At 40.1% G+C, this 12,281-nt stretch overlaps 1 protein-coding gene across 3 annotated transcripts in view; it reads left to right on the plus strand.

Annotated features, from left to right (window-relative positions):
• Positions 1 to 12,281, plus strand: part of grik2 (glutamate receptor, ionotropic, kainate 2) — a 269,503-nt gene that overhangs the window by 132,552 nt on the left and 124,670 nt on the right. For all 3 annotated transcript variants that reach the window (XM_060922148.1, XM_060922149.1, XM_060922151.1), the window contains exon 7: positions 9,386 to 9,559. In XM_060922148.1, the coding sequence (XP_060778131.1) occupies positions 9,386 to 9,559 (174 nt within the window). The remainder of the gene's footprint in view (positions 1 to 9,385; positions 9,560 to 12,281) is intronic.

The following is a 12,281-nucleotide window of genomic DNA, read 5'->3' on the forward strand; positions in this document are numbered from 1 at the left end:
AGGCAAAACCAACCTTGCCTGGTAGCATTTATGATGAATATGAAGGATGAGATCACTAAAAAATGATTTTGACCTTTTTGGTGACCTTGACCTTGATTTTGACCTTGTGTGTGAACATACTTGGCCAATAAACATGGTTCTGATTCTGATTCTCTGCTGCTCTCAGCCAATCAGAACACACTGGACTGCTTACTGCTCTCAGCCAATCAGAACACACCATACTGCTCTCAGCCAATCAGAACACACCATACTGCTCTCACACCATACTGCTCGATTGTTACACTCTTACATTCTTACAGCACGATGACATAGTGGCTACCGCCTCTATATGAAACAGTAGCCACAAAAACCTTGACCTTGACCGGATGACCCCCAAAATGTTGGAGGTTCTATTTGAGACCAATGCCCATCTATCCTGAAAGTTTCATGAAGGTTGATCCAGCCGTTTTCCTGTAATATCATTAACAAAAAACAAGCAAGCAAACAAACAAACAAATAAACAAACAAACAAACACAAACAAACAAAGAAACTCCACTGAAAACAATACCTCTCCCCCTGGTGGACTCTGTCCCCGGGCGAGATAACAAAACAAACAAAAAAAAAACTACTTACTTTTATGTTGTATATTAACATAAAAGCAATATACATTTTGATTCAGAAATAAACTTAATTAAAAAAAGACATTTTGATTCAGAAATAAATTTATACACAGGCTTTAACTTCACTATTTACAAATCCTAACCTATGTTTATAGATAAAAAATATAGGCAGTAAATCTTACAGGGAAAAAAGTGTTATGATAAAAGATATAAACATTAGTAAAATATATACTGGCAAGAGACCTTAATATACAGCATAAAATATTCATGATAGTATCTGGCAAAGACGAAAGGAGGAAAAACCCCCACAATAACCTTGGCTAAGATTAAAATCAGAACAATAAAAAAACAAACATTAAAGCTATCACATCCAAAGCAGGAATAGAGTGATATGAAAATGAGTGATGTGACTGTGTGTTACACAGTTTCTCAAGTGAAGTATAGACCTCTTGCTTTTGTGCACCATTCGCTGCAATTTTATATCTGACTGAACACAACCTACCGCTTCATTACCTACTTCGGTTACAAGCCACATTCAGACTAAATAACTAAACTTTTGACAGTTGGTCAAACAGCAATATTTTCTATGCATTGTAAATTAATGAATAATGAAAAAATGCATTCTGCTTTAGAGATAATATCTGAGAATCTCCAAGTCCCTATTCTTATAATCCATGTCTGAATGATGCATAGTTATGAAATCGATAAGACGAGACATGAATATAGCCACAAACTGAATTCATCAGGTTTATCTATTGGGGTCGAGTGACAACAATCATAATCAGATCATGTACTGTATCTTGTCTTGAATATTATTTGAGAATTTTGGCATGTAAAGAGTTGAAAAAGAAAGAAATTAAATGTTTTTGATGTGCATGCTCACCTATATGTGAAAAAAAAGATGTAAAATATAGCAAAGTTATCAGGATGTTCTGCAAAAACCCCAAGTTCAAGAACTATTTGTGTACAAGTACATGAGACATCTGTGCAAGTTTACATGGAAATCTAACATTGTATAAAATGTTTTTTGTTAATTTCTTTATGATGTGCATACTCATTACTGTTTATTGTGTGAAATTACAAGACATCTGTTATGTTCTATAAACTCAAAAGACAAACAGCTGTTATCTTAATGGTCAGGAATGATCTCCTGTTCACAAAAAGAATTATTAGCCCTTCCTCATGGCTGCATGTCTGCTTGTTATAAGGCCAAAAGTATGTGGACCATCACACCCATATGTGGGTTTTCCCCAAACTGCTGTCACAAAGTTGGAAGTACAGGATTATCTAGAATGTCTTTGTACACTAGAGAAAGATGGAATATGTGGCCAGTCAGATTTAAAAGAACATAATATGTATATTTTAAGTGATTTTTAAACAAAACAACAATTAATTGCTGAGGCTAAAGTTATACAAGTTTCTAAATTACTAGACTGAATGTAGAGTAAGCATGATCAATTCATGTAGTATTAACGTAAACCATGCAAACGTACATTTTTTTTAATGGAGCCTTGATCTCAACCCCACTAAACACCTTTGGGATGAACTGGAATACTGACTATGCCAGTATTCCTGTCCAATATACCTGATCTTCCTGTCCAATATCAGTCCCTGACCTCACTCATGCTCTTGTGGCTGAATGAGAAAATCCCCACAGCCACACTATCCACAAAATCTAGTGGAAAGCCTTCCAGAAAGAGTGGAGACTGGGATAAGAGCCAAGTGAGGACCAACTTCATATTCCTGCTAGTGATTTTTAAAAGGGATGTTCAACAAGCACATTATGGTTATGATGGTCAGATGTCCCCATACTTTTGGCCATATGGTGTAGCATCACACTTATGAATGGATTTTTTCTGTTTATTATTTAAAAAAAAAGAAATTATCAGTACTTTATTGATGTGATATTACACACATCCTTATTTCATCCCTTTCTGTTTTATTTTCATGGAGGTCCACATGCTGCACTCGTACATTTCTTGTAATATTTGGGGCAGATGTTATTAACCCTCCCTTAAGATAAAAAGACATCAATATGAAGTTTCATTTTCAGCAACCACACCAGATAATTTGCTGTCATAAGGTGAACTGTTTTGGATTTTTGTTCAATCAAGTACAGCAGCACCAACAGTCATAAGAAAATTACACTGAATGATATAAAGGCGATTTCATTCGAGCCCAGACTGTAGATTCGTGCAGATTCTTGTGGCTCAGTGAGTCATATCAGGTGATTACACAGACTGACACAACCCATAGATTTTTTTGTGAATTTGGGTTGATATTTTTCACAGCCCCCATTGCTGATGCATCCATAACATAGTGATTAAAGGGGAACTGAAGTCATTTTTAAACTTGCTTTATTTCTTAATTAACGTGTTATTCAATTATGTTTTCAGTTTTATTAACCTTATATCGTGACTCGTATTGGCATATTATATTACACTTATCAGCCTTTTCGGTTTTTAGCCATGTTGAATGTAGTTCGTATGGTCCATGGCAGGCGTCGCTTATCCACGTGATCTTCACGAGACTTGTGTGAGACTTAAAACGTGAAGTGTCAGCGCCGCCATTTTGAAAACTGTTTACACAGCGGCCAGATCGCCATATTATTCCAATTTAGATTAATTTTGAGATTTGCCAGCTTCATCAGTAATGGAGTGTCAGTCCTGCGCGCTGTGGTGCGTGCACCTGAAGGTGCGCCTCAGGCTGTGCGCGCACTGAGTGGACTCCAGCACCCGTACCGTGAACAAGGTGCACTTGAGCTCAATTAAAGAACTATGTGTTTGCCTATTTAAGGACTGTACTGGTGCATTTGCATCACGAAGTATTACGATACGCATGTACGCATTACCGAGCCTTTCTACCCATTGTCTTGATTTCCTGTTTCACCATCCTTGTGCCTGTTTCTCGTTCTTGTCCTCGCTTAGCCTTTGATGTACTGTTTGCGCCTCGACCGGCCCTTTTGCCTGTATTCTCATTTTTTATCTAGTCTGCCATTTTGGATTGTTTGCCTGTGTATATATTGTCTCACTGTATGTATATTCTGCACTTTATTAAACTGTATACTTCTGCACATACATCCGCCTCCCTCGCATATGTGACATGGAGATTATTCCATACGACTTCGAACCAATGTGGAGTAGAGAAGAGTTGGAAAGATGACAGGATAAGGACTAGTCTGTTGTGCTGGTATTTATGTCATTACTGTCGCACAATTAAAATTGATTGATTGATTGATTGAGGAACTTTATTAATCCCCAAGGGGGAAATTGAACGCCACCTGACCATACATACAACACATAACAGTAAGACAGGACAACCACATCATAAATAAAAGGAGAAATATAAATAGATAAAAATATAAAAAATAAAAAAATAAAAACAGTTCATCATAAAACTCCCAAAGAATCACAGCAATTTTCTAAAACTGCCATTAAAAGCGCAGTTGAATACTTACAAGATTAAAAGTACTTAGCAGTTTTGTTAAGAAGTCTTATCGCTGCAGGAATAAAAGACCTCCTAAACCGCCCCCTGATCTGGCACGTAAAACGTGCCAGATCAGGGGGCTGGTGGGTTTTCAAAATAATAAATACACACGTATTTTTGTGATAAATACATATTATACTGAGCGCATTTCCCACATAATCCTCACTAAGGTCTTGGACAGCACTACAAAATAGCGTCCTCACTATATAGTGCCCTATATAGTGAGTGGAGAGCGATTTTGGACACAGGGAAAACTTCCGGCTGGATTACGTCAGCCTTCGAAGGAGGGCGCGCGTGTCTTTTGACAACGTTAGCAGATGTTGGTCACTTTGATTTCCACTGCATGTTTTACTTCCGTCCTACGATGTCTTGCACAGGGCTCAGCAAATCTCGTTTATGGCCATTGCTTTGACATATGGACTGATAAATTCATCTCATTTTCTCTAGCCGCTTTATCCTGTTCTACAGGGTCGCAGGCAAGCTGGAGCCTATCCCAGCTGACTACGGGCGAAAGGCGGGGTACACCCTGGACAAGTTGCCAGGTCATCACAGGGCTGACACATAGACACAGACAACCATTCACACTCACATTCACACCTACGCTCAATTTAGAGTCACCAGTTAACCTAACCTGCATGTCTTTGGACTGTGGGGGAAACCGGAGCATCCGGAGGAAACCAACACGGACACGGGGAGAACATGCAAACTCCACACAGAAGGGCCCTCGCTGGCCACGGGGCTCGAACCCGGACCTTCTTGCTGTGAGGCGACAGCGCTAACCACTACACCACCGTGCCGCCCTGGACTGATAAATTACATAGCATATTTCAAACACTCATAACTTGCTATAGCAGTGACAAAATAGCTATCAGAAATGCATTCTTACATTTTATAAAATGAGATAAATAGAATTTTGATAATAAAAAATTTGCCTTCAGTTCCCCTTTAAGAAGGAGTGTGTGAACTGCAGTCACTGGTGTAATGAATTTGAATGAAATGAATTTTTTACTCTATGATCCCCCCCCCCCCCCCCCCCCCCCACACACACACACACACACACACACATATATTGCCCAAACCCCTCCCCTACCAAGCTAAAATCCTTCTGGAGAACAAGCTAAGATTGTCCAAGCATATTGTTGTCCAGTGAAGTACAAATTATGCAGAAAGACAGACAAAACCATTATGTCACTGTTCAGTGTTTGAAGGAAAATACTTTTTTGTTTGTTAAATTTTGCATTCAGAATAAACATGGTGTGATCCCAGTGGGGTATTATGGACTTGAAACACTTTTTAAAAAATATGAAATCACAAATGCAGCTGCCGGTCTGCCTTTAAAGGGCACGTATTATGAAAAAACTCACTTTTTCAGTGCTTGTGCACATATATTTGGCTATCTGGAGTGCCTACCAACCGAGAGTCTCTGACGTAAGTCAGCCCAGTCAGTTTCTTTTATGCTGCCTAGGTCAGAAAACGTGCTTCAAAACCCATTCAGATTTGGTTCCCCTTTCTATGTCATAATTGGAGCTCGTTAGAATTATATTGCCCTCTCATCTTTGTGTGCAACCATGTGACAAAAATAGTGTGACATATGCACCTGCCGCCATGCTGGATGACATACAAATCCAGAATGCAAGAACATGCACATAAGTAGTATATTTTATTAACTTGAAGAGCATGCAGTAAAAATATCACTAAGTCAGTAGTCCTCATCTCATCTCATTATCTCTAGCCGCTTTATCCTGTTCTACAGGGTCGCAGGCAAGCTGGAGCCTATCCCAGCTGACTACAGGCGAAAGGTGGGGTACACCCTGGACAAGTCGCCAGGTCATCACAGGGCTGACACATAGTCACAGACAACCATTCACACTCACATTCACACCTACGGTCAATTTAGAGTCACCAGTTAACCTAACCTGCATGTCTTTGGACCGTGGGGGAAACCGGAGCACCCGGAGGAAACCCACGCGGACACGGGGAGAACATGCAAACTCCGCACAGAAAGGCCCTTGTCGGCCACGGGGCTCGAACCCAGGACCTTCTTGCTGTGAGGCGACAGCGCTAACCACTACACCACCATGCCGCCCAGTCAGTAGTCCTATTTTATGCTAATTCTATTTTATTTTCATAGACAAAGTAAAATCACTCTAATCAAAATGAACAATCAATGGAGATAAATTACACAAGGCACAGTATACTTTGGCAATCTTATCAAGTTAAATCAGCTTCCAATATTTTTTTCTTAAGTTCCACCAATTCACAAGTCATATCTCTATTGTACTGCTCCATTTGAGATATTTGTAACCCAATGAGTTCTGTCTGGAAACCACTTTCAGTGTGCATCTCTGCTGGGATGGTTTCAGTCACAATTTCATTTGACTCTGGTATGCCTATAAAACAAAAAGTGCCAAAGTAAAATGAAGTTACTGGGTTACTGGAATGGCATCGCTAATATCTCAACTGGCAAAACTGACCCACATTGTTCTCCTTGTGTATCCAAACTTGCTAAGGTTTGTGCCGCTTCTCATCTGGCTTTCTTGGCAGATCTTTCATTTATCCTCTTGCTTCTTGATACTGTGAGATGAGTTTTCGTCTTGAGCTTATCATTTCTTAATTTGAGTGTTGGTGCCCAATCTGGATTTGTTCTATCGCGTAGGTTTGCAAGGTGAGAAGCAGTGTTCACGCTAAAGCTCAAAAGCTCAATTTAATCAGCAGAAAACATTGCTTTAATTAGCAATGGACTCTTACCAGATATAAAGTGGTCACCACACACGCGGGTGTAATTGGCTTTTTCCTCAGTTAAGTCCTTACGATGTATGTTTTTGAACCACAGCACATGACGCTCTCTGGACAGTTCTTCATCTGTTTTGTTGCCGTTTTGAATTCTGAAGGACCATTTCTCTTTGTCACGAGTAGCATTATTACCGCAAGTATATACCGCACACAAAGGAGGCATTGTCTTTCTTCAGACAATGAAATTAAAAGAAAATCATGAAGCATTGCAACAGCTTACATGTGAAGCCCTGGTTCCTGGTTGTTGTTATCATCCAAAAAGGCGGACTTCCGGTTTGGAAAATAAGCGTGACGTTACTTGCACACAAAGAATACATGGCTTGAAAACTGCTTTTGTGAATGAATATTCATGAGGAAAGTGCTACCTGATTGGCCGGTGGAAGAACAGTGCTGTATGAGCTCATTATCATTTAAAGGAACAGGCACTCAAATTGACCCGTTTTGAACAGGGCTGTTTAGACAGGATGAGGAAGGGGCTGTGATGCTTTATTCTTGTGGTATTTTGACGAAAGCATGTCATAGATATTTCAATACGACCTTAGGGAACTGTGTCAACTTAGGGAAAAGGGGTATAATATGTCACCTTTAAGTGTTTGTGTGTGTGTGTGTGTGTGTGTGTGTATACACCATTCTTATTATACCATCGATTTAACCTTATGATCTAATGCATTTCTAAACACTAATAGTTTTGTTGTCAAGCTTGTGATTGATTTTAGATTTAAGCCTCCCATCTAATATTACAAGCAGGCATTAGTGCACAAGCTACATGATGTTATATTGTTCACTGGTAGAATTTTTGCTTTGAAAAAGACTGAAGCTATTGATGAGAAGTAGCTACAAAGACAGTGAGAACAAGAGATTAGAGGAAACTATGCTGACAGTCCGTGCTTGTGTAACTGACATGGCCCTTGGCCTAGTTCAGAGAGACCTTCCCTTCCTGAAATTTTGACATGTACTCTTGTTCCCTGTTCCTATCTGTCCATCTTTTCCCTAATCTTCTCTCCTCTCTTCATTCTTTCCTTTTCCCTTCTGCCCTATTTTCATGACTTAGACATTAATAAGATTACATTATGATTAACGCCATATCTAACATATATCAGCGAGAAGCTTGCAATTGCCATTTCGCTGCACTGTGCTTCCCAGCAAATTAAGACCCTTCAAGTCCTCTGGGTTACAATGATTCTAGAATATATCCTTAGGAAAAATAACAATGTATTTACCTGGTAAGAAGTGACATTTTTGTTCTTATTTTACATGAAATAAACACAAGTTAAAAAGATTTTTTTTGACATGCATAGACAACCATATTTGAAAATTTTAAAAAGAGGAAGGATATGACTGATGATTGAACATGTCTGACAGCCGAATAATTAATTTTGCCAATAGAGAGCTTGGCAGATAGAAAACTCAGAACTGTGAGCTTAATTCACCCAACAGAGTGAACAACCGTGCTACAGAGAGGCTGCATATGGACTCCATTTTCTGCCAGATTTTCTTCTCCTAACTGCTATCAGTTCCCCGTCTGTGCATGTGAGAGTGAAAGACAAGGAGATAGAGAGAGAGCGAGAGAGAGAGAGATAGAGAGAGAGTGAGCAGGAGATAGATCAGAGAATGGTGCATGAAGTATTAAATAATAAGCTCACGAACAACATGTCTACGTCTTTCTGCACTAATAACATCTTTACTAACATGTTAGAATATACGTGTATTATGGTACACCACAATGCCACTATCTGTATCTGTAAGTTTTAGTGCTCCAAATAATCATATCTTTATCTCTATTACTAGATTCAAAGTGGACATGGCATATTTTTAAAAATAGAGATGTATGGGACTGTTTTTTTTAATTATTCTACCTCCATGGTTATTTGCACCTACCTGCAACATTTTTAAAGAGTTTTTTTTTTTCCTGAAAATATAACCAAACCCCGCGTGGGTTTCCTCCGGGTGCTCCGGTTTCCCCCACAGTCCAAAGACATGCAGGTTAGGTTGACTGGTGACTCTAAATTGACCGTAGGTGTGAGTGTGAATGGTTGTCTGTGTGTCAGCTCTGTGATGACCTGGCGACTTGTCCAGGGTGTACCCCGCCTTTCGCCCATAGTCAGCTGGGATAGGCTCCAGCTTGCCTGCGACCCTGTAGAAGGATAAAGCGGCTAGAGATAATGAGATGAGAATGAGATATAACCAAACCACCATAACCCTGACAAGGCAGTTACTAAGGATGAATAAATGAATGCTTGAAATTGATCATTTCCTGCATATTACTGAATGTGGTATTTCCTTCTCCTGTAAGCTTGACAGTATATATGATCACTTGTTCATGACCACAAGCTTCAAATCTAACCTCTTGCCCACATGAAAGTAGAAACTTCCTGCTCGTGTCTTTTTGTTTCTGCAGGATCCCACCGACAATACACATGTCTAGTCTCAACTACATGCTCTGTGGACATTTCTAGTCTAATTTACCCAAGTATATTGTTAAGTTTTGCGTTCCCTTTTCCTGCAGGATCTCTTTGCGCTGGATGTGGAGCCGTACCGCTACAGTGGTGTGAACATGTCAGGGTTCCGTATTTTAAACACAGAGAACAGCCAAGTGTCCTCCATCATTGAAAAGTGGTCCATGGAGCGTCTGCAAGCACCTCCCAAACCCGACTCTGGCTTATTAGACGGCTTTATGACGGTAAGGTGGAAGTTGTCATGTTTTATTGTCAATTCTTCAAAAAAAAACCCCCCAAAAACCTTTTTCATAATTTGAGCAAACTTATTACTATTATGTATTGTATTCTCTTGCATTTGCATTGTGAAATCTTACTCTCTGAATGGGTACTGCAGTTGGAATGGTAAGGGAAATCAATTGAAGAAATAGTAGTAGTCTTTATTGTATAATTGATGCTGAAGCCTCTGATGCAATAAACGGTTTTACAGTGAAACACAGCATTTCCCCAAGGACCCGAATGCACAACCTCCGGGGGTGTGCTGAATTCTGAACCTCGTGTGATAAGCAGGGCCTCTGCCTCAATGATCTAAACGCTGTCTGATAGCAGCATGCTGGCAATAATGACTTCTCCACAGCTCTCGCTCAACACTAGCTCTCTGATCTGGGAACATCGCCAAACCCGGAACTCACCAGAGACACGGAGAGAGGAAAAACAGAGAAAATTTGCCAACATAACTGCTGCAGGTTATAAAACAGTGACATAACTTACAGAAGTATGGAAGACCTTTCAGTTTGGATTGAGCTTGTTCATCTAAATTGATGTCTTTGATTGTGAGCTTTAATTTTGACACAGTAAGAGATAGCAGTATTGAGATTTAACAAGTGAGAGAGGCAATGAAGTAAATTTTCTCTTGGCATTTTTAAACAGTCAATTAACAGCTGAAAGAGTATGGATTAGCTGACTCAGTCCTTGGTCAACACATGCTTGCACGTGTACACACACACACACACACACACACACACACACACACACACACACACACACACACACACACCTATCTTTGTGGGGACTCTCATTGACATCATGCATTCCCTAGCCCCTTCCCCTAACCTTAACCATCACAACTAACTGCCTAACCCCAACTCTTACTCTAACCCTAACCTAAACCTAATTCTAACCTGAACCCAAAAACTAAGTCCCTCAAATAGCCCTTTGAAGAAGTGAGGACCAGCCAAAATGAGTAACACACTGAGTAACTCTACTTTATTGAGTAATCAGTCTTCACTTGTCTGTCCAGAGGAAAGGTAAAATCACTTAAGATGATTTCTGTCCCATAGATCTGTTTTTTTTTTCAATTACAATGTTAGCTTGGCAGTCACATTTTTTTGAACTTCTGTGGTTTCCATTACTCAACTATTAACAAAAAAATGTTCTGCTGAAAGTGAGAATTGATTACTTTCCCCAATGACAGTCAGGCTGTGGCTAATGCATATCGACATGCTGAAAGGTTCTGTAAACATTTGACTGACAGCTTCATTTGTTTGTAGTATTTACAGTCCTGTATACTTGAGTACCAGCCTGCTGCAGTGCAATTTATGGACCAAAGATAATGACAAATCACTCTTAGTGGAAACAAAGAGTCAGGGGTTTTGAGATGGATTCAATTCTGTATGAGGCTGCAGTGAACAGTCCTGTGAGCCATGTGAGTATATAGATTGAGGAGAGATCCCGGACTGCAAGGAAGTTTCGGAAGGCTTTTTCAAGTTGCCCATTTGGTGTGGCACATTTGTCATTTACTTACGGGTGGTATGATGCTGTAGTGGTTAGCACTGTCGCCTCACAGCAAGAAGGTTCTGGGTTCGAGCCCAGTGGCCGACAAGGGCCTTTCTGTGTGGAGTTTGCATGTTCTCCCCATGTCTGTGTGAGTTTCCCCCACAGTTCAGAGACATGTGGTTCGGTTAACATGGAGTGGCCTTGGGCTGAAATGCCCTTGAGCAAGGTAGCTAACCCCCAACTGCTCCCCAGGCGCTGTACCATGGCTGCCCAGTGCTCTAGGTATGTGTGTGTGCTCATTGCTCACTGCTTCAGATGGGTTAAATGCAGAGGAGGAATTTCACTGTGCTTGAGTGTACTTCTTTTCTTCTTCTTCTACTTGTGTTTATTTGTCTCTCTCTGCTCAGATTAACTTACAATTCTGCAACCTGTTCTTTTGCTTGTTTAAGGCACAGAAATGCAAACATTTAATCTTGTGATTTTTCTGGCCCAATAAGACTGATTCCAAGAGTTCCTTGTGAGCTCTGCTTATGAAATCCACTTCTCCACCTTTTCTTATTGTACATAATTAATCTTCCTTTGGAGAAACCCTGCCCCAAGTCAAGGCTTAACATGCATAATGAAAATGACCTAACAAGCTCCTCAGGCTTATTAGCATAATTTCTCTCTTTGCTAATTACTTTAGCTTCTGTTTGATTTACTTTGAGAGAGTTAATCTTGGTGGATTTGGAAAACACTCAGGGATGGATTCCACAGTCTCATTTTTGAGTGGTTGTTGTAGGAAAGGGGCAAAAACAAGGGAAAAAAACCCCTTTAAGGATGAAGTTTTTTTATGGTATTCTGTGTCACCTGTCAGTGGTTGTAATGTTATGGTTGATCAGTATACCAATCAGCCATCAACATTAAGTGGAAGTGAGAGAGTTGAAATTGCTGTAAGATCAAGAGACGGATATGGATCTGCTTTTCTCGTCCCTAAAGTCCTCAGCTCAACCCTATGTTGATGGACTTGACTGTCACAGTGTCTCACAGGAGATCTCTTTGAATGGCAGTGCTTGGTGGGGAGCAAGCAGCACACTGCAGGGTAAGCAGTGACCCTCAGCACAACCAGCATGACTTTCTCTTCAAGCTAACCCTACCACATGACCCTCTCTTCTTCCCAAGCACAATTCAAACTCTCGCTTTTTTTTGTAT

The sequence above is a fragment of the Neoarius graeffei genome, chromosome 5 (assembly GCF_027579695.1).
Source record: "Neoarius graeffei isolate fNeoGra1 chromosome 5, fNeoGra1.pri, whole genome shotgun sequence".
In the NCBI taxonomy this organism is placed as follows: Eukaryota; Metazoa; Chordata; class Actinopteri; order Siluriformes; family Ariidae; genus Neoarius; species Neoarius graeffei.